The following is a 22,590-nucleotide window of genomic DNA, read 5'->3' on the forward strand; positions in this document are numbered from 1 at the left end:
GGCTTTCCCTACAGCGCTGGCCCAGCATAAATGCCCAGCCCCAGAAGAGCATAAACAAGGGTGACCCTGAAAATAACCTTTTTCTGAAGGAGATCTAGGCCAGGTGAATAGGGCAGCCTCAGTACCAGGATCCTTTTACTACAAATCATGAGTTCAAGTGAGACCCCCCCAGTTGCCGGGCAGTTAAATTTGTGTAAACTCTTTCCCTGTTGTAAACAAAACTGGATGAGCACATGCAGTCGTCCCTTCCATCCAGCACGACTACCAGGCTTTACTTCTTGTGGTCCCTGTTTCCCCTCCTATAAATGGCAGCAGGATTCTCTGTTCTTCCCTCAGGGTCCTCCTCAGAAGGTGTGTGTAGAAGAGGCCACTCTGTGTGCAAAATGTAAGGGTGCACCAAAAAACTCAGTAATCAAGGTAAAGAATATTTGAATGCAGTATTTTTTAAATTAAGAACTAATGCAAAAAAAAAAAAATCCATGATGCACAAAATACCGAAATTTAAAGTGTTAAAGACATGATCCAACCCTTCACTTTCAATAGCCTTCCGCACTCACCTCACTAGTCCTGCTTCCCGTAAAACTTTATTTACAAAAGCAGGTGGTAAGCCCACGGCCTGTGACTTGCCAATATTCCTATTTCTAAAAATCCTTTATTATATATGTTCTGCTCTGGAAAATATAGGTAACGTGAAATTTACCAGTTTAACCGTTTTAAAATGTACAGTTCAGCGGCATTAAGCACATTCATATCCTGTGCTCTACATGATTTTTTAAACTAGTACATTTAAATCTATATTGTGATTACTGAGTTTGGGGGCGCCAGAGGCCAGTGTCTCACTTGCCTTACTCTAGTCCTCACCCTGCCTCCTCCACTCCTCCCCCCTTCCTCGAGCCTGAGGGTGGAAGCCTGCAAGTTTCCCCCACAAGGCAGCAGCAGCAGCAGCAGAGTTATTCCAGTCGCGATCAGGCCACCAAGGACGTCCATCTAGCCCCTGGCGACCAGAGCCTTGTTCTGGTTGCATCCGCCCGCCTCTTTTGGTCTCCTGCGACGGCATACACCTGGCGGGCGCGCACTCTACCTGCCCGGGGCCACCTGGCGGTGGGCCGGCATCGCCTGACCCGGGCCGCTCGGGTCTGCGCGGCTTCCTGCGGGCCAATGGGGAAGGGGCCCTACGGGCACGGGCAGCGTCCAGCGGAGCGGCCAATGGGAGCGCGACATGCAAATGAGCAGGTGCGGCGGCGGCCGGCTCGGCGGGTCAAGGCGGCCGCGGCTCAGGGGATGTTAGAGGCGCGCTGGGCGGCCGCCGAGCAGACGCCCGGGCTTCGAGCTGCGAGCTCCGGTCTCCCGTCATGGCCCCCGCTCGGCCTCCCGCCGCCTCCTTCTCACCCGCCGAGGTCCAGCGGCGCCTGGCGGCGGGCGCCTGCTGGGTCCGCTGCGGGGCCCGCCTCTACGACCTCACCGACTTCGTGCGGCACCACCCGGGGGGCGAACAGCTGCTCCGGGCAAGGGCTGGTCAGGATGTTAGCGCCGACCTGGATGGGCCACCGCACCGACACTCGGCCAACGCGCGCCGCTGGCTCGAGCAGTACTACGTGGGCAACCTGCAAGGAGACCCTCAGGTACAGCGGAGGCCAGGGTCACACCCTCCGCACCCCCCCTCCCCCAACTCTCCACTCCCCGGCAAGCTCCATTCACCTGCCCTCTAGGAGGACCCAAGGTGACAGCCCCCGCCCTCACCTTTCTCCAGGTAACAGGTCACTGCCTGCCGCCATGCCCTCCCCCCCCCAGGAGTTTGACCTTCCTCTCCAACGTTTCCTCTCACCCTCTTCTATCAGATACTTCTCTCACCTCCCAAAACAACTCCTTCTTCTGACTGGTTCCTGTCGCAGCCTCTGCCGTCTGACAACTTGGATCCCCTTTTTCCAGCCCCTCACACATCCAGTCTTTCCTTCCTGTTCTCTTACGGCCTCTCCCTCTTGGCAACTGCTCTTCATTTCTGTTTGAGTAATAGCTTCCAAGTTCACCTGTCCTTCTCTACCCATCTCACCTACTCCTGCTTCTAAAAGGCACAGATCCGTCACCCTTCCCAGCTGGCTTTGGTTTCCTGGTGCCATCCTAGTCTTGCACTAGGGCTTCCCTGGTTGGCCGGGGAGGTTGCGGTGGAGTATTGGGTGGCCTGTGTCCTCCCGCCTCTCAGGCCTCCCTTTATTCCTTGTCGTGCATGCTGGCTTGTGTGTCCAAAGGAGTGACATGACAGGCATAAGCCAGTTTTGCTGGGGAGAAGTGAGTGGCACTCTGAGCTGCTATGCGCTGCAGGATCCTGTGTATTTAAGCCTCTGACTGAGCCTGGGGTGGGATCTGTTATCCCCATTTTCTGATGTGAAAACGAGTATTCAGAGAGGTGCTGTTTTGTGAGGTTAAACAGCTAATTAGTGGCAAAGCCAAGTGTATCTGATTGCAAAATCAATGTTCTCTCCACCCCAAGGATCCTTGGCCTGGGAGATGGCCCTATCCACAGGCAGGCCTAGGCCAGCACAGACTGACTCTGCCCTGGGCCGTCTTGCCTAGTTCTTTAATCATTTCTTCAGTCACTCACTTGGTCCATTAATGACTGGCAGCCCTGAGCTAGGCACGGAGGGGGTACCAGTGGACAAAAACAATGCCATCTCCATGGACCTGATAGGCTAATGAGGAATGATGCTAATCCCAGAGTAATTCTTCGATTGCCTGGTGTGATCAGAGAATGGACCTGGAGGAGTAGGATTTGGGGAGAGTTTTCTAGAGAAAGTGACATTTACATTGGGAGCGAATAAATGCGCAGAGCTTTAACCAGGTCACATGTGGTGAGAAGAACATTCCAGACAGAGGGAACAGAGTGTGTGAAGGCTCTGACGGGTAAGGGCTTGGCATAGTCAAGGGACAGAAATAAAACCGATGTGACCAGAGGCTGAAGGGCAAGGAGGGGGAAGTGGCAGGAGGCTGGAGATCAGCCAGGGCCGCTGTGGTCAGATTTGAGACTTGATTCGAAAAACAACGGGAAGCCAGGGAGTGGATTCTAGCAGGGGTGTGGCGTGGTCAGATTTGCATTTTTGGAAGAGCATCCTGGCTGCAGTGCCAAGAAGGAGTGGAGGGAGCCCAAGTGGGTGTGAGGAGACCAGCCAGGAGGCTACCTTGTAGCCCAGGGGAGACGATAACCTTGTTAATAAAGACAACAACCAGAGGGAAGGGAAGGTTCAACTGGGGAGATTTCTAGCTAATAATGCTGGGACTCAACATTGCACCGGGAGCCCAATTTTATCTTGGAAGCTGATGATGTTTGCTGAAGGGGCAGGATGTTTCGCCATAGATAGAACTAAAGCTGAATGCGGGAAATGAGAGATCGGGGCCAGAGTACTAGAGACAGCCAGGCTTGCCATGGCTCGTGGAAGCCAACCTGCGTTGTAACCGTGTCCTCTAAAGAGGAGCCTCAGGATGTGGCCTTTCCTCCCAGCACCACTGAGAGCATCTCTCCTGGCCAGCTCTGCTACCCAACCAACACTATGGTTTGACGTGGCCTTGTTTTGCTTCGCTTTACCTGCCCCTCAGAGAAGACTGAGTCTAAAGTTGTTCCTACCCCAGCACGCACCTGTTACCCCAAGAGCCCTGGTGTGGCCGTGTTTCAGGCATCCTGATATCTGGACGCCCACCTGAGAATGTGGGAAAAAAGCTAAAAACTGACACCACACATATAAATCAATGGCCCAAACTTGACCAGTAGCCATGGTCACCCAGTACTCCAGTTGCTTGTCAGCTTCTGGAAGCTAGTGAAGAGGTGCCTTTTTGTTGGGGGAGAGAGAGAGAGGAGAAATCCCAAGCAGAGCATCCTTTCAGAGAGAAGCCCTCTTCTTAAGGCCTGAAAGGAGAAAAGACATTCCTGTTTTTCTCTCTGGTCAAGCCCTTCTAGCAACACCCCACCACCATCACCACCATGCTGCCTTGTTCATCTCCCTCCTCTCCTCCTGCTGGACCAGGCAGCGATGCTGACACCTGTTGAGGCTAGAACCTGGCTCCTGTAATGTGAGGACCAGGAGGGGCATTGATGGGGAAGGGGCTTGTCATGAGCTAGCTCTGTGGCTGGGGCTCATTTCTGGATGGTGCCTCCTCAGAGTCCTTCTTCCCAAGTGTGGTCCTTGGAGGGGAGCCCACTGAGCTCTGCTGTTAAATTCCAGGGGCAAGGCTTGGCCCCACTGGTTTCCCTTGTTCCTCTCTTTGCCACACCCCCTCTCTGTACACACTTACACACATTCACACTCACAGGAAAGCATACACACACACACACACACACACACACACACACACGAAACAAGTCAAACTTGTTTGAGCCAACACACTGTGGGGATGAGACAAGGTCTGCTGTAGCCTTGGACTTGAGAAAGTGAACGCTTGCCTTGACAAAGTGACTCAATGATGGCTTAGAAGTCTCCTCACCCTGACTCTCAGGGTTCCTCACTCCAAGCTTAGGCAAGAGCAGTTCATGTTGCTAGTGGAGCATGAAGTTCATTGATCGAGCTGCAGCCGGCATTGTTTTTTAAAGAAGTAGGAAAGGAAGGAACTTCAGGTCCAGGTCTCCCAAGACTGGAAGTCCTGTGTTTCCCAGACTTAGGTCATCCATGAATCACTCTCCCAGTTTTTTTTTTTTTTCAAATTGCATTCAACTTGAACTCTTTAGTATTTGTCTTTAAGTGGACTCATTTTTTGTTTTACCATTTACTCACCCTAGGCAATAACACCATAGAAATCACAGGTTGTACATGCACTTTAAAAATAGAGCTGCTGGGAGTTCCCGTCGTGGCGCAGTGGTTGACGACTCCAACTAGGAACCATGAGGTTGCGGGTTTGGTCCCTGCCCTTGCTCAGTGGGTTAACGATCCGGTGTTGCCGTGAGCTGTGGCATGGGTTGCAGACGTGGCTCGGATCCCGCATTGCTGTGGCTCTGGCGTAGGCCGGTAGCTACAGCTCTGATTGGACCCCTAGCCTGGGAACCTCCATATGCCATGGGAGCGGCCCAAGAAATAGCAAAAAGACAAAAAAAAAAAAAAAATAGAGCTGCTGGAGTTCCCGTCACGGCACAGCGGAAACAATCCGACTAGGAACCATGAGGTTGCAGGTTTGACCCCTGGCCTCGCTCAGTGGGTTAAGGATCCAGTGTTGCCCTGAGCTGTGGTGTAGGTCACAGATGCGGCTCAGATCTGGCATTGCTATGGCTCTGATATAGGCTGGTCACAACAGCTCGAATTCAACCTAGCCTGGGAACCTCCATATGCTGTGGGTGCAGCCCTAAAAAAGACAAAAAACAAAAGAATAAATAAATAAAAATTTAAAAAATAGTAAAAATAGAGCTACTAATTGGAGTTCCCTGGTGGCTCAGTGGGTTAAGGATCTGGCATTGTCACTGCTGTGGTGCAGGTTCAGTTCCTAGCCCAGGAGCTTCCACATGCTCTGGGTACGGCCAGACAATAGGGCTATTAAAATAAGTGCTCGTCCTCCTATTGTCTGAAATCATCTCGAGCACCGTCATGGAGTAATAAACATCACACTTTGGAAGGCACCTGAGGCAGAGCTTCTCAACCCTGGTGTTGAGTGGCTCATTTTCTTGGTCTGATGAAAGAGATGAAATTGTGTGTAAAAAAAAAAAACAAAACGCATGGTGAGGGAACTGCAGCTTTCATCACGGTCCAACCAGAATACGTCCCTCATTGCAAACGTGCCCCAAAGAGGAAACTAACTGTGAAGGGACGGCTCATCCTTCCCCATCTCACACACTCAGACCTCAGCCCCCGAGGAAAGCCCTCTGTTTGAGAAGACCCTGGGGGAAGGCAAGCCCCGACTGCCCAGCCCCTGCTGTTGGGGGTGACCCTGCTGCCTGCATGTCTCTGGGTGCCACGTCCTAACCCCACGGGTGTATCTATTTCTGAGGAGCTGAGAAGAAAACAGATTCTGCCACCTGTAGTTCTGCCAGGCTTTAGGGGTCCAGCCATTCAGGGCTTCAGAGTTTGGATGGTAAATGGGATGGCCAGTAGGGAGGAGATCTAGGTGCAGGAAGCCTCAGGGTTCCCACCCCACCCAGGCTCCGGAACAGCTTGAGCACAGCCAGCCAGGAGCACCAGCCTGAGCAGAGGACTCAGATAAAAGCTGATGCTTGGGGAACTCGCCACACTGCTCTCACCCGCAGAGCAGCGTGGACGTGAGAAGTCTGCTAACGGAAGGGAGTTGAGATCCACTCAGGCTGCAAGAGGGCTTCCTAAGTGGACCTGCCTGGCCAGTCAGCAGCCACCATCCTTTGCTTCCTGCCAGGGACTTGTGGGCTCTGGCCTGCTGCGGTGCCAGGTGGGCCTCAGCTGGACGACGAAGCTAGGACCAGCTGTTAGAGGTCCAGGGACAAAGTCGCTGTGATTCTCTGAGCTCCCTGGTGTCACCCCAGAATTCAGTGAATGAAGGGGCTTTGAGACCCACACTGGGGGAGAGTTGGGAAATTAGGACCCTCTGGGGAAAATAAAAAGAAACAGGAATCCCAGAAACACCTGCGAGTAATCATTTCTTAGAACATGGCCAGCAAAGAACGCAAATGGATGCCCAAGCAGCACCCGTTGTCTTCGCTTTCATTCATTCATCCTTCGGGCACACATTTATCCTTGGCCTATATGTTATCTTCATTCATTTAGATAAGTAATAAGCGTCCTGTGCCCTCTGAAACCCACCTCAGCCCTGAACGCGCCCTTGCCAGGGTCATCAGGACCTCGCCCTCCCTAAACCCGGTGGTCGGTTCTCACCTGGCCCGACAGCAGCTCCTGACTTGGTGACCGCTCCCTCCTCTTTGATACGCTGGCTTCACCTGGCTTCTGGATGCCCCACCCACTTGGCTTTCCACCTGCATTCGTTTTCTATTGTTGCTGTAACAACTTACCCCAAACGCAGGGACATCAGGCAACACAAATGTATCTCTCACAGTTCTGGAGGTCAGAAGTCAAAGGTGAATTGGCAGGACAGGCTTCCTCTGGAGGCTCGAGAAGAGAATCCATTTCTTCACCTTTTCCAGCCTTTAGAGGCTGCCTGTGTGCCCTGGCTCCGGCAATCACGTTGCTCTGACCTCAGTCCTCCTGGCACTTCTCCTTCTCAGACTCTGATCCTCCCGCCTCCATCTTTTTACTTATAAGGAGCCTTGTGGTTACATTGAGCCCTCCTTTGCCTCCTGGTAATCCAGGATTGTCCCTTCATTCCCAAAGTCTTGAATTACATCTGCAAAGTCCTTTTTGCCATGTAAGGTAAAATAGTCACGGGTTCCAGGTATTGGGACATAGGTTTTTTGGGGGGGGTACTCTCCTGTGTACCGCAGCCCTTATGCCCCTGGTCATCACAGCTCAGTCTCCACTGCCCGTTTCTCCTGCTCCTCATGTCTCAGAAAAGTGCACAAATCTTAAATGGAATCACACACAGTGTGTGCTCTGCTGTGCAGCTTCTTTCACTCAGGACTTCATCTGGGAGACGCTCTATGTTTTCCAGCCGTCTCCACTGCCTGCTCTGGCCCAGAGAACCCAGAGGCTGTAGAAAGGAAAGTGGGGACTCCCTGGGAAGAGGAGAGCCGGTGGCTGGGATGGAGCCCGTGCTGATCCTCGTGAGCCTCCCTAGTCTTGCTTCCAGGATGTCCACCCGCTACTCCCCTACCTTGGCCAGAGCCCCATCCTGCTCATTGTGCAGTGATCCCCGAAGCAGTTCTCTCCCTGATGACACTTGCTACCGCCCATTGCCTGTGTTGCTTTCTGAAGATCGCTTGGCTCTGTTACTACGGTGCTCCTAAACCTTCTGTAGCTCCCGGTTGCTACATCCTTTCAGTCCAGCTCAAGCACTATCTATTCCACAGAGACTTTTCCTTGCCGCCGCCCCCTCGAGGGCTGGTTTTTCTCCTTCTCCCAGACTCTCATAGCACTTGGCCTATTGCAGCATTCATAATATTCTTCCTTATTCCCTGTGTTTTCACTACATGTTTTATCTCCCCTACGAAACTGTAAACGCTCTGAAGACTGGACTTGTCTGATTCATCCAGGCTTCCCTAGGAGACACTAGCACACTGGTGCCTGCCAACAGGAAGTAATAAATGTCTGAATAAATGAATGAATGAGCTGCTTGGAAAACTGAGATGTGTGCCGAGTTGAAAAGGAAAGTGGTAATGTTAGCACACAAGATACTTTAAGTAGGAAAATGTGGGGGGGAGAAAATCTCTTTCCACTTTCTTCTTTATTAGCTAAGAGAGTTGGGAGCTGATGGAAAGGATGGACCACTATCAAGTGAGTCACCCGTTTCTGCCTTTGCCCTCATAGCCAAGAAGAGTTAGCAAAACATGTTCCATACCAGGATCCTGCAGGTCACCCTTGCCCTTGAGTCCCCCGCAAGTGTAGAAGTGAAATGAACCATAGAAAACGCCCACCAAGAGCCCTCCTTGCTCTCGGGGCTGGACCTGTCCCCGTGTGTCTGGAAGTGTCTGGATGATGTGCAGGGGGCAGGACCCAGGTTGCCTGGGTTTCCAGTTCAATTTTCTCTTTCCCGGGTCTTCTCATGCAAAGTTCCCTAAAGCGTTTAAGCTCAGAACAGTGATTCTCAGTCTTCTGTAAGTGCCACTCATCTCAGGTGGGCAGAAAACTCCAACGACCGCCCTCCCCACCGACACTTGCCCTCCAATGGAGTACAAGCTCATAAAATAATAAGACTGAGGGACAGCAAATCTAATGCTCGCAACACCCATAAAGTTTAGCACCGAGAAATAGAAGTCGCGCACTCAGGATTTGTTGTTGTGAAGCATTGCCCTAAAACAAGATTATTCAAATGTTCTGTTTTCTGAACTTTGTTAGTATATTGTAAGGTGTTTAAATAAGCAGTGCCAGATGAGCAAATGTGGGGAGATTTGCTTGGACATATTTGAGCTACTACAACTCATACACAATGTCTTAAGGTCCTGTTACAGGAAGACCAGTGGCCAAAAATTCCACTGATGCAACTACATGTGACTGTACACTTTGAGCCAAGCAATCTGCAGCAAACTTGGTTGATAATTACCCAAGTGAATTAGTCATAATTTCTCCTTTAAAACAACTAGAATTTAAATGGAGCAGAGCTCTGGTTCTCGCCGTTCTTTGGTGCCCTGGCAGGACCTTTTTGACACTGCTTAGCATTGTGTGGTGCTCAGGAAGTGGAATCGGAGGTTTCAGGGAACTTGAGGAATGGCTAGTTTCGTTTTATAAATTCCAAATGTTAATTGTGCGTAATAACCCACTTCGTTGCTAATAAATAGTCCCTTGTCTTATGTAATCTTGAATATCTATGAAACATCATTTACCCACAAAAATCCAAGAAAGACCTCAAATTTTTAAGTCAAGTTAAGGCACATACTTTGAGGCTGGCTGCCATGAGGAATGAAGAGGAGTTCCATTTGGCTAAATAAATACAGCTTCTGTAATCCTGTATCCCCCACCGCCCAAGTCAGGGAAAAGGCCAGACCAGCTGGCTTCGTGGTTGCTTCCTCTTGTTCCAGGCGAGACCCTTTGAGACGGTGTACATAAAAAATTCAGTTGTTCCTTGACCCTAAGTAGGGAAGTACTTGACTCCTAGGGTTAAAGGCCACTTAAAGTCAGTCTCCTTTAAATGAAGAGCAAAATCTCATAGAAGATGATCCAAGAGGTTGGGAGAGGGAAATTGATTATCTTTAAAAATGAAACTGAGCAGTTCCTGGAAACAAATCTGACTAGGACCCATGAGAATGCAGATCGGATCCCTGGCCTCACTCAGTGGGTTAAGGATCCAGCATTGTTGTGAGCTGTGATGTAGGTCGCAGATGAGGCTCAAATCCAGCATTGCTGTGGCTGTGATGGAGGCCCAGCAGCCACAGCTCCGATTCGACCCCTGGCTTGGGAACTTCCATATGCTGTGGGTGCGGCCTTAAAGAGACCAAAAAAAAGGGGGGGGGGAGAAAGAAAAAAGAAAATGAAAGGTGTCTTCAGTTTATTTTAATCTGACAGCAAAGTTGCGATTGCACTTGCATGCTGATTCTTAAATTCAGCAAATAATCAAGTAGTGTTTTCTTGCACATGTGTGGTTTTTCTGGTAAATTGTATGAAAGCATGAGGTGATATTCTAAACTTTGCATTGGCTGTTGACAGCATGACAACGAAGAGGGTCATTTTAGGTCTTTTTAGGGCCAAGGGTCTCTTTTGATCTTTTGATAAACGAGTTCTCCTTTGAAGGGCCTTATCCTTTGTTGGTTGCCTGTATTTAAGCAGCCTAACTTTTGCCAGATCCTTCTTTGGCCGTGGAGCTGTAACTAAAACAGCTTTCCCTCACTTTCATTGACTTCATTAATTTTTTGAAGCTTTTGCATTGATTTTCAATTTCACTTGCAGTCATTTGCATTTTGCATTTTGTTACATTGTATATTATCAGAATATCACAACTCCAGCCATCATTTTGTCCCTCTTTTTCTCTGTCATCGTAATTTGTATCAACTATGTTCATACAAAAATTTAAATCATTAAAAGAAATGTGCAAAAAAAAAAATCAAGTGCCCCTCCCAACCCAGTCCCTGTGTAGGCGAGATCAACAATTTCTTACGTAGTCTCATAGAAACAGATACATTATTCTTCCTATTTTCCATACAAAGGCGTCTTATGGTACACACTGCTTGGCAATGTGCTACTTTTTTCACCTAAAAACATACTTTGTTCTTCCTTCCATATCGGCAATAAAGATTTCCTTTATTCTTTTTAATAGCCATCCCTATGGATGTTTTTTCTTACTCTATCAATGCTCCAAGAAGCATCCTTACATAATCATTTTGCACACGTATGCAAATAAATTTGTCATGTAGGCTGGAATTTCTAGATCAAAATGACACCCATTTGAGGAGTTCCCATTGTGGCTCAATGGAAACAAATCTGACTGATACCCATGAGGATGCAGGTTCGCTCCCTAGCCTTGCTCAGTGGGTTGAGGATCTGGCATTGCTGTGAGCTATAGTGTAGGTCACAGATGCGGCTCCGTTCTGGTGTTGCTGTGGCTGTGACGTAGGCCAGCAGCTACAGCTCCAATTCGAACCCTAGCCTAGGAACCTCCATATGCCACGGGTGCAGCCCTAAAAAGACAAAAAAAAAAAAAAGATATCCTCTTGGTATTTTGATGAGTATTGCCAAATTGCCCTCTAAGAAGGTTGTGCCAATTAAAATTCCCTCCAAAAGCATGCAGGAATGCCTTGTTCTTCACATGCTCACCAGTGCTGTAAATTACCAGTGTTTTTAAGCTTTGTCAGTGGGTGAAAAAATTTCCTCCTGTTTAAATTTTTATGTATATGAATTATGAAAGACAGTGAGTGTCTTTTTATGTATTTTTTAAATTTTTATTTATTTATTTATTTATTTTGGTCTTTTTAGGGCCGTACCTGTGGCATATGGAGGTTCCCAGGCTAGGGGTCAAATTGGAGCTGCAGCTGCTGGCCTGCACCACAGCCACAGCAGCGCCTGATCTGAGCCTTGTCTGTGACCTACACCACAGCTCAGGGCAACGCCTAATCCTTAACCTACTGAGTGAGGCCAGGAATCAAACCTGAGTCCTCTTGAATGCTAGTTGGGATCACTAACCACGGAGCCACGACGGGAACTTCGTGAATGTCTTTTTATGTATTTGTAAACTATTTGCACCTTTTTTGTTAACCGCCTGTTCAGGTCCGTTGCCCATCTTTGTAATGTATAGTCCATCTTTTTCTTATTAATTTATATCATAATAATAGATAATAAAAAATATTAGCCCATTTTCCATCAGACATATTACCACTTGTTTCCAGACCTCATTTGTTGTTTAGCTTAACATGTTTTCTTCCATTTAAACCTTTCAGTTTTCCAGGTAGTAAAAGCTATCATCTTATTATTCTTAGAAAGACCACCCTACTTTTGGTTTTGTTTCCCACCTTCCTCCTGTTCTATTCCAGCCAGGATTCTGTTCCACCAGAGAAAGCAAAGGGCAGGATGAGAGCTGAGCGTCAACTCTGGGCCATGTTGCCGGCCTTGGAGAAACAGGGTCACGTCTGCCTTTGCAGAGCTGTGGCTGCCCAGCGTGCCCTGACCCCGAGGTCACGGGGCTGGAGTAGGGAGAAAGCATCTCAGGGAAGCCCAACAACCTATGGGAAGCACATGGGAAGAGGGTGCACAGTGGGTTATGAAATGGTAGTGATTCCAGCAGGAGATGCGGGATAGGGAGGGGTGTGGAGGGAGCAGCCTTGCCCCTGGAACTCAGCCTGGGGACAGGTCCTGTGTACTTTCTGCTTTGGGTCCACAGCCTGTGGTGGGAGAAGGGGCCTACAGGTTGAGTTCTAACTGTGTGTGAACAGCCCGAGGCTGGGTGAGCAGGCGGGAGCCCCAGGGAACCTGGTACCTCTTTTGCAAAGCCCAGCAAATCTAAAACTTTTTGTCCCTTTGGCCAAGGGAACTGGATACTTAAACCCCCTCCACTTCCTTTCATCAAAATCAAATGAGGAGTGGAGTTCCCGTCGTGGCTTAGTGGAAACGAATCCTACTAGTAACCATGAGGTTGTGGGTTTGATCCCTGGCCCTGCTCAGTAGGTTAAGGATCCGTTGTTGCCATGAGCTGTGGTGGAGGTCGCAGATGCGGCTCGGATCTGGCGTAGCTGTGCCCATGGTGTAGGCCGGCAGCTGTAGCTCTGATTAGATTGCTAGATTGCTAGGCTGGGAATCTCCATAGGCCGTGAGTGCGGCTCTAAAAAGCAAAAAAAAAAAAGAAAGAAAGAAAGAAAGAAAAAGAAAATCAAATGAGTTTGTTCAAAATAGATTCCTGGACTTTCTGGGATGATGGAGATATTCTACATCTTGATGTGGGCGGTGCCTACAAGGAGGCATGTAATTGTCAAAATGTAGCAAATGATACACATAAGATTGGTAATTTTTTACTATATGAAATTTATACCCAATTTTTTTAAGGAGGCAAATAAATTTTATTTTATTTATATTACTCAATGCATTTATTACATTTTAGTTGTACAATGATCATCACAACCCAATTTTATAGCATTTCCATCCCAAACCCCCGGCACATCCCCCCACACCCCAACCCTGTCTCCTTTGGAAACCATAAGTTTTTCAAAGTCTGTGAGTCAGCATCTGTTCTGCAAAGAAGTTCAGTCTGTCCTTTTTTCAGATTCCATATGTCAGTGAAAGCATTTGATGTTGGTGTCTCATTGTCTGACTGACTTCACTTAGCATGAGAATTTCTAGGTCCACCCATGTTGCTAAAAATGCCATTATTTCGTTCCTTTTAATGGCTGAGTAATATTCCATTGTGTATACGTACCACATCTTCTTGATCCACTCCTCTGCTGATGGACATTTAGGTTGTTCCCATGTCTTGGCTATTGCAGAGTGCTGCAGTGACCATCGGAGTACATGTGTCTCTGGGAGTCGTGGTTTTCTCTGGATAGATGCCCAGGAGTGGGATTGCCGGATCAAATGGTAGTTCTGTGTTTAGTTTTCTGAGGACTCTCCATACCGTTTTCCACAATGGTTGCACCAATTTACGATCCCACCAACAGTGTACAAGGGTTCCTTTTTCTCCACACCCTCTCCAGCACTTATTGTTTGTAGACTTTTGGATGATGGCCATTCTGGCTGGTGTAAGGTGGTACCTCATCGTGGTTTTGATGTGCATGTCTCTAATAATGAGTGATGGTGAACATCTTTCCATGTGTTTCTTGGCCATCTGTCTGTCTTCTTTGGAGAACTGTCAGTTTAGATCTTCTGCCCATTTTTGGATGGGGTTGTTTGTTTTTTTGGAATTGAGCGGTAGGAGGTGTTTATAAATTTTGGAGATGACTCCCTTGTCAGTTGCTTCATTTGCAAAGATGTTCTCCCATTCTGTGGGTTGTCTGTTCGTTTTGTTTAGGGTTTCCTTTGCTGTGCAGAAACTTTTAAGTTTGATTAGGTCCCATTTGTTTATTTTTGTTTTTATTGTCATGACTCTAAGAGGTGGATCTGAGAAGTTGTTGCTGTCGTTTATGTCAAAGAGTGTTTGGCCTATGTTTTCCTCTAAGGAGGCAAATAAATTTTAACATATATTTAGTAACCACTTCTAAGGATATGACTTCATGATTGTCAAGAGTTAGATATTGGTATGCACCGGCCTTTAAAACTTGCATTTAAAAAGAAATAGTAGAATGTGACTGGTAGGATCTAGGTAGTAGGGATATAAGTAATTTACGGTGAGATTCTTTCACCTTATAAAATTAATAAAATATTGGAAACATACTGGCTAGTTATCTTGTGGACATCACTCACAAATATGTTTTTGAAGGATGAGTGGGAAAATAAAGCAAAGTAACAGTGTGTCAGTGGTACATGCAGCAAGACATCACCTTTCTAGTGACATTGTATTCGTTTTGTCGAGCAGCTGTAAAAAAAAATAACAGATGGGGCCCTTAAAACAACAAATCTGTTCTCACAGATGCTCGCAGATGAGTTCTAGATGCTCAAAGTCTAAGTCAAGGTGTTGTCAAGATTAGTTCCTTTTGGCAGCTCTAAGGGAAAATCTGTTTCTTGCCTCTTTCCTCGCTTCTGGTGGGGCTGGCAACCGTTGCTCTCCCTTGGCTTGTAGATAAGTAACTCTAGTCTCTGCCACCCTCTGCACACAGGCATTCTTCCCTGTGTCTCTGCATCTCCAGATGTCCCCTCTTCTTAGGAGGACACCAGTCATATTGGACTTAGCGCCCACCCTAACTGAGGATGGCCTCTTCTTAGCATGATCAGTGCAAAGACACTCTTTCCAAATAAAGTCACATTCACAAGGTTCTGGGTGGACATGAATATGGCGGTGGGGTGGGGTGAGAGATACTATTCCTCCTGATGCAAATATCATTACATGACTTCAGCCCCTCAAATAAGCAAGATGGAAGTGAGTATGGGAGACACTGGACAACTGTGTTATATTTAGAAAAATGTTGCCTGAGTAGCAACAGAGATTCTAATACTTAAGGCTCATGTGAAAAGTTTGATGTTCACTTGGGTGAAAACGTGTACATATAACTAAATTAAGGAATTGATTATCATAAGGATATATGTTTCATATTCTTGGGCCATTCCCCCCATATATAAAATCAGAATCTATGGAGATAAGATCCCAGAAATCTCTGCCTTCAGTAAGCACTCCGTCTGCCTCAGAAGCACCGTAAAGTTTGCAACCCACTGTCCTAGAAGGCTCAGGGCAGAGGGCAAATGGCGTTGGAAAACCTGGAATTGCTCAAAGTGGCTTGGTGGGCAGATCCCTCAGGGTTACTAAAGAAGCCGCATCCCCCAGCTCCCAGGGTGGCGCTTGATGCAGAGCGGTTGCATGGTGGGTGTTGAATGGCCGAGAGAGAGGAGGAGCCGGGGATCTGCAGCCCGCTCTGGGTCTAGCTCTGCATCTCATCAGCAATGTGACATCACACGAGGTAGTAAACCTCTGGCGGCCTCTGTTTCCTTATTCCCTGAGTCCCTACAGGACTGTGTGTGGCTGCAGTGAGATCTGCAAAACAATATGTAGATGAAACTGAAACAGTATGGTTATGAGCCCCTTCAGTCACAGCCGAGGTGGTTGAAGGATATTAGGTGATTTTGGAATCTGAGTCGCTGTGTGCTCAGACTCTCTTGCCCCCTGGAGGAGCTGCAGAGTGGTGACATTCAGCTTCTCGGGGTTCCCCGTCCCCCAGCTAGGCATGTGGGTCTGCACCGACCTGCTGCCCTCATTCTGTCTTTACCTGGACAGGTGCACGGCTATACCGGGGACCCTCCCCCTGGTCAGGGACGGGTCATGGTCTCCAAAACTAAGGCTGGCCACAGCCTCATTGGTGCCAGGGGCTTGCAGTGTGGCCTCCTTCTCCCCGCCATTCCTTCCTCTCTTGAACTGTACATACTGGATGGCTCCTCATGCCCAGACTAAGTCAGTGCTGCGATAAAAAGACAACTGGTCACTGCCCTCATGGGATGTAACTGCCAGTGCAGGGAGGAAGCTAGGACAATTGCAAGTGCTGACAGGAGCTGTAACAGAATATACTTTTTTTGGGGGGGGGGTCTTTTTTTTTGCATTTTCTGGGGCCACTCCCACGGCATATGGAGGTTCCCAGGCTAGGGGTCTAATAGGAGCTGTAGCTGCCGGCCTACACCAGAGCCACAGCAACGTGGAATCCGAGCCATGTCTGCGACCTACACCACAACTCATGGCAACGCTGGATCCTTAACCCACTGAGCAAGGCCAGGGATCAAACCCGCAACTTCATGGTTCCTAGTCAGATTCTTTAACCCCTGAGCCACAATGGGAACTCTGAATATACTTTAGATAGATAGATAGATAGATAGATAGATAGATAGATAGATAGATAGATAGATATAAAGAAAGGAAGGAAATATATTTTAGTACAAGGGTTGTGACAGCGTGACAGCTGCAGCTTCTGCCGAGGGTCATCAGGGAAGGCGTCTCAGGGGAGCTGAGATCTGATGGGGGAAAGGGGGCTGTTCTGAAAAGAACTGGGTAAAACAGCATTCTTGACAGAGGGAACAGCAAGTTCGAAGGTCCTGGTGACATCAGGAATCCAAAAGGAGGCTCCGGCGTTGCGGGTGCGTTGTGGGTGAGGGAGCGTGATGTCATGAATGGGGGGAGCAGGCAGGAGCCCTGCCGCGTGGGACTCACAGGTCACTGGGGGGGCTTAGATTGGATCCTGAGGACACCGGGCTGGAGGATTTTAAGCAGAAGACTGACAGAGTCAGGCTATAGTTTATTGATCCTTCTGGCTGCCATACGGAAGATGGAGTGAAGGGAGCCCAGAGTGGAAACAGAAAGAGAGAGAAGAGGCTTTCGCTGTGGTCCAGGTGACAGAAAGAGCTGGCCTGGACCGGGTGTCCCCTGGGCCTGAGGGAAGTGGATAGAAACTGGAAATGTCTTGGAGGCAGAAGCACTAGAATCTGCTGAGGAAGTAAATGTTGGGAGTGAGGGAAAGAGAAGAGGTGAGGATGATGTCAGGGCTTTGCCCTGAGCGGCTGGGTGGTTTGGTTTACGGACGCGGTGAATACTGACATGGGGGGTCCGGGTTTGGGAGGCGGCAGACAGAGTTCGTTGGGGCCCCGTTAGGCCTGAGACGCCCAGGAAGCACCCAGGTAGAGGTGCGAAAGAGCAGTGGCGTGTAGGAGTCCAAAACTACTGTCCGATAGGGTAGCCACTAGGCACATGAGGCTATTTAATTTTAAATGAAATAAAATAAAAATTCCTTCCTCAGTCGCACTAGCCACATTTCAAGTGCTTCAGAGATCTGTGTGCACTAGTGGTTACTATGTTGGACAGCGTCGATATAGAATATTTTCACCATTGCCGAAACTTCCATTAGGCAGTGTTTGTCTAGAGCTGTGGCCCAGAGTCACAAGGCACTTCTCTCTAGGATGGCACCCTCCTGATCTGGTGGTTCTGCCCCAGGAAGCTGGTGTCCCTGCATCCTTGACACATGGCTCCTTCTTGCTCACACTCTCTCTGATTAATCTCACCGGGTCACATACTCAGTGATGCCCCTGGCACGTGGCCCTGTCAGAGAGGCACTGAACCCTCCGAAGGAAAGTCGTCCTGAGGCTGTTCAAGAGGAGCATTCCCTGAGGCTGAGCACTGTTACAGCGATAAGCATCAACGTGGTGTTTAATGAGCATAAAACATGGAGTAACTCATGGCTGTAAAGTCGTGAAGAGATAGCAGTTTTCGGGCTCACTCTGTAAATATAGCTGGTCTAAGACAGGTGCAGGTGCACTTGGGAGTTGTCAGGTTAAATGAGGGGGGAAAAGAAGTCAGGTTTCGAGTTCCACAGACTTAGGTTCTAGAGAGAAGCTGGTCGGTCCCTCTGAACATCAGCATCCTCCACTCTACATGGGAGAAGATTCCAGGTCTGCCCAGGGAGAGGGGAAATTTTTATTGAAGCAGTAAAAAGACATGGTAGGTATAAGGCAGGCATTTTCATTTGTTTTTATTTTGTTTGCAGAACAGTTCAGTGACTTACTGTTTGGGGCAATATCATCATTTGCATTTTATAAACAAAGAACAAGTGCATGGTCCTTGTGGAGAGCACATTCTCTCAGCCTTCCTGAGGGGCCTTGAGGTCTAAGATTTGAGAGACCACAGTCTAAAAATGTCCAGTCCAATCTGCAAGATGAGCTTGAGCAGCTCATTTCCTGCAGGTGCGGGCGCTGCTCATTAGAGTTGAAGCCCTGGTCCTGCCCATCCTACCAGTGCAGATGAGGCAGGGTCTCCTGAGGCAGGGTCTCCTAAGTCAGGACTGAGCAGGTGAGCCTCAGAGCTTCCCGGTCCACCCTGACCAAGCCCAGGTCACCACCACTCCCCACCCTCGCCAAGCCCAGGCTCCCAACTGGAATTTTCCCCTCAGGTTGTTCCAAACAAGACAAGACAAAAACGCATCCACTTGACTTTTGATGACTTCCTGGAAATGGTACCCTCCTCCGACGTTAGAGCCTAGAGTAGAGGATCTGCAGGATGCAGGTGCAGTGGCAGGATGTGGTACCGAATCAAGTTAATAGCCTGAAAACTTGGGGGACACGAGGGTGAGCTTTGCCTGGTAAATTAGTGTTTTCACCCCCTTTTCTGATGTCTTAGAAAGCCCACCTGTGCTGGCTTCTGCTTCTGATGACAAGGTTGCTGTCCGTATCATCCAAGGGGGGTTCATTTCACGAATAGGAAAATTGCCGGGTCCAAGGCAAACAGATGTCGGGGACCCAGGAGGCTGGGCTGTCTTGTCCTAAGTCTCCACGTCTCCCTAGCGGGAGGCAGGGGGACTCAGGGACAAGCATTCTGTTCCCATTCTTTTCTCTTCTCCTTCCATCTTCCTGCCATGAGTACAGGAAGAGTGGCCAGCAGAGCTAATGGCCTTGCAGTGACCAGGAGGACAGGAAGAGCGTGTGCTTGGGTGGTTCTGTGGCTTGTCACCTGCCAGGTATGGGTTTTGTTTCTGTTAGGGTTTTTTTTTTTTTTCTTATTTTGCACGTAGAGGGTTTATTTCAAATGTTTCAAGGATAGGCTTGGCCACAGGGCCTGGCTGGGTCCAGCTTCTGCTGTGGACCTCATCAGACAGGCAGCTTGTTAGAGATGCAGACAAGCAGGTCCTACGGCCTTCATTTCAGCCCAGAGTTTCTGGCTCCTGAAAACACCCAGCTCCTAGGTGACTTGTTAACACAGGCTTCTCCCCGCGGAGGACTCTTCCCGCAGTTGAGATCTTCTTCCTCCCCAGGCCGCCCTTCCTACCTGCCCTGGGCCACGTGCGGCCCCGGCATGCTGGGACACCTGGACCCCCTCGCCCTGGGCCTCCGTGGGGTGGGGGCAGCTGGACACGGGGCCTGTGCCACCATCTCATTTCAGAAAAAGGGTTTTCAGGCCAAACCCAGGCTGCGGGATAAAAGGCCATCTGTCCGTCCCTCGGTGCCCAGCCCCGGCTTTCCCGAACAACGTGCCTTTATGCGGCTCCCCCGCCTCCCGCGGCCCCCGCCCGCAGCACACTACCTCCTTTCACTGCCTCTGTGGTCGGCTTGTTTGTTTGCCGTGCAGAGGGCAGGCTTTTTGTTGTTCTTCTCTTTTCTCTCCCCCTTGGGCACCCTCCAAGCGAACCCTCTCTGGGGACAGCAGGGTCTGGGGCGCCGGAGGGGGCTGGGGGCTCATGGTGCGTCCCCCCAGAAGGGACAGAGGGGGACCCATGAAGCACCTGGGCGGGGTCAGCACGGGAAGTGGGTGCCTGGCTGGCTGGCCCAGCAGCTGTTGGAGAGTCCTGGAATCTGCTGGTGCCTCGGTCCCTCTGTGCCTCCATCTCCCCAGTCTGGGGAGCACACCCCCAGGGAGCGTTGTGTTGATACCCGTGAAATGATGGCCACTTGTCAGCTCACTGTGGAGGGGGCAGCTGTCCCTGGAGCCGCATGGCTGGGTTGGGGGTGGGGATTTGCACTCAAGAGGGGGCTGCGGTCCACCGGACCCCCCAGTTCAGCTCCCCCCACACCCGCGTGCTCCCCCCCCAGCACTTGCACGTGTGGGCAAGACTGGGGCGTGGCTTCTCGAGTTCTGGAGAAGGGGAACAAGGCCACTGCTGGCTGCTGGACAGGGACCAGTGGGCTGGGAGGGAGGTACTTGAATGCCCGCCCCTCCCAAAGCCACATGTGGGCACCACGAGGGGCCTGGTGGGTGGGCGGTGGCAGCTGTGCTGACCGCGACCCTGGTTTCTGCCGCCTCCTCCGAGCTCATGTCCACATCTGCCTGGGTGCCTCCATCATTTATGCTCTTTCCTGGTTAAATTCCTTTCCTCCTCTGGCCCTGATTCGAACCCGGGAGGAACCGGTTCAGGGCTTGGATTTATTGGCTAGAGCTGCCATGACAAAGTCCCCTGGACGGGTGGCTGAGACAACAGAAGTGTATGTGTCACAGTTCTGCGAGGCCGGACGCTGAGCCTCGGGAGTGGGGCTCGGTTCCTGTTCCGGGCCTCTCCCGGGCTCCTGGTGCTTTGTCGGGCATCTGTGGCAGTTTGGGGCTGGTCTCCGCCTTCATCCTCCCATGGGCTTCTCCGCTGTGTGTGTTTCCAAATATCACCATTTTATAGGGACACCTGTCACATTGGATTGGGGCCCCCTCTGATCCCTTCATCTTACCTGCATCTGTGATGACCCTGTTTCCAGAGAAGGCCACCTTCTGATGTTGCGGGGGTAGCACCTCAGCATCGGGGTTTGAGGTGGGTGGCTGTGGGCAGGAGACAGTCACCTCTCAGTGGGCCTCTGCGTGGGGGGAGACCCCGGAGGGAACATCTGGGTGCAGGGCTGGGTCTCCCCTCACCATTTGTCTCCTTTCCGGACCCCGCAGGGGAAGAGCACCAATGAAAATCAGCAGCACCACCCGCTTCTGCTTCCTGAACCCCCGCCTCCTCCTGGCCAGACTGAAGGGAGGAGGAGGCCTGGGTTGCCCTTCCTAGAGCCTTGCTGTGGCTCTGGTCCCCCCACCACAGTGCCAGCATGTCAGCCACCCACTCAGGGCCTCGGCACAGCTGACCCCCCAGGCCTGACCCCCGTCGGTGCACCTGGGCTCCGTGTGGAATCCCCGAGGCGGAAGCTGAACACGAGGTGGCCTGTCTGGGCTGGTCCTTCTCCACGGCCGTCCTGGGGCAGGAGGGCTCCACTCACCCGGGTGTTTCTGACTGGCAGACCGAGGGCCGTGTTTGGCCTCCGAGAGGTTGGTTAGGCGCACATTGCTTGTAGGCTTCAAATCTGGAGATTTCACAAAGAGATCTGGTTTTCCCGCTTTTCTTAGAAATCAGGAGATCTGACAGCCCTGGGCACCATCCTGACCTGACCTGAGTCAGGGCTGTCCCCTTTCAGCGGGATGCGAACCCTCTGTTTTACCGCCGGCCGCTCCGTCCACTGCAGCGTCCCCCACGTGACAGGGACCATTGATGACGGTCCTGTTGCATTTCTTTTTTTGTCTCTGTACCACCATCTATAGCAAAAGGGTTCCTCATGGTTTTGCTTGTGTTTTGTTTCTTTGTGCCTCATGTTTTAAGAAAAAGGAGAGTGAGCATCTTTCCTTGTAGAAGTGAAGAATATCCCTACATGTTTCGTCCGCAAAGAAAATGAGTGTGTATTATAACCACACTCCGCACCTGCCAAACCTCTGAGGATGGAGCAGGAACTTGGGGTGTCCTTGCCAGAGAGAGGTTGCTAAGGGAGGCTGGTCTGGAACTTGGTGTCTTCATCAGAGCTGAATCCGCAGGGTCTAAAAGAGGTGCTGGCGCTGGGTTCACCCCCCTGAGGGCTGCCTCCCCGAGAGACAGGCGTGTTGGAACCTCCGGAAGCTGGCAGAGACCAGCTCCTGGGTCCACCGTGGGTTCGGGCCCAAGGATGCTGAACTCAGTGTGAGAGGTGGCCGGGGGAGGGAGCGCAGGGGAAGCGGCAGCAGTGATGGCAGGACCATCTCCAGGAGAGAAGAGCAGTGGTTTGGGCTGACCGGCAGGACAGGACGTCGTGCTTCATGAGCAGCTGGGCACTGGCATTGTGTTGGGAGGGGACAGCGCTGGCTTTTTCCCTGGGACTGTGGCCAGGAGGATCTAAGTAGCTCAAAGTGCCCTCCTTGCCCTCTCCCCACGTTGCCCAGCATGTCCAGTGGTTCCAGTTCCGGGTGGGCAGTGCCTGCCTAGCCGGTCTGCTCGGCAGGGCCCAGACAGAGGCCTTAGGAGGCAGTGGGGTCACGCTCTTCCTTCCTGAGCCGCCCACACTTCGGGGGCCTCCCCAGGCCGGGGCCCCCAGAGCCTAGACAGGCCACCAGCTGCTCATAATGTAGCACTCAGCATGGATTCGTGCGCCGGCCCTGTGCCGGCTGCTGGGGACAGAGCCGTGAGCAAGGCAGCAGGGCCTCTGCGCTCACACAGCTTACCTTCTGGCCGGGGGGACAGTCCCAGGGAACTGCACAAGGAGAGCGGGGTGGTTTCAGCCCCCGAGAACTGTTTCCCTAGACTCCCCA

At 50.6% G+C, this 22,590-nt stretch overlaps 1 protein-coding gene across 1 annotated transcript in view; it reads left to right on the plus strand.

Moving 5' to 3' along the window:
• Positions 1–1,261: 1,261 nt before the first annotated feature.
• Positions 1,262–22,590, plus strand: part of FA2H (fatty acid 2-hydroxylase) — a 53,215-nt gene continuing 31,886 nt past the window's right edge. The window contains exon 1 of the mRNA XM_047792334.1: positions 1,262–1,622. Within this exon, the coding sequence (XP_047648290.1) occupies positions 1,353–1,622 (270 nt within the window). The 5' untranslated portion in view covers positions 1,262–1,352. The remainder of the gene's footprint in view (positions 1,623–22,590) is intronic.

The sequence above is a fragment of the Phacochoerus africanus genome, chromosome 8, assembly GCF_016906955.1.
Source record: "Phacochoerus africanus isolate WHEZ1 chromosome 8, ROS_Pafr_v1, whole genome shotgun sequence".
NCBI lineage: Eukaryota > Metazoa > Chordata > Mammalia > Artiodactyla > Suidae > Phacochoerus > Phacochoerus africanus.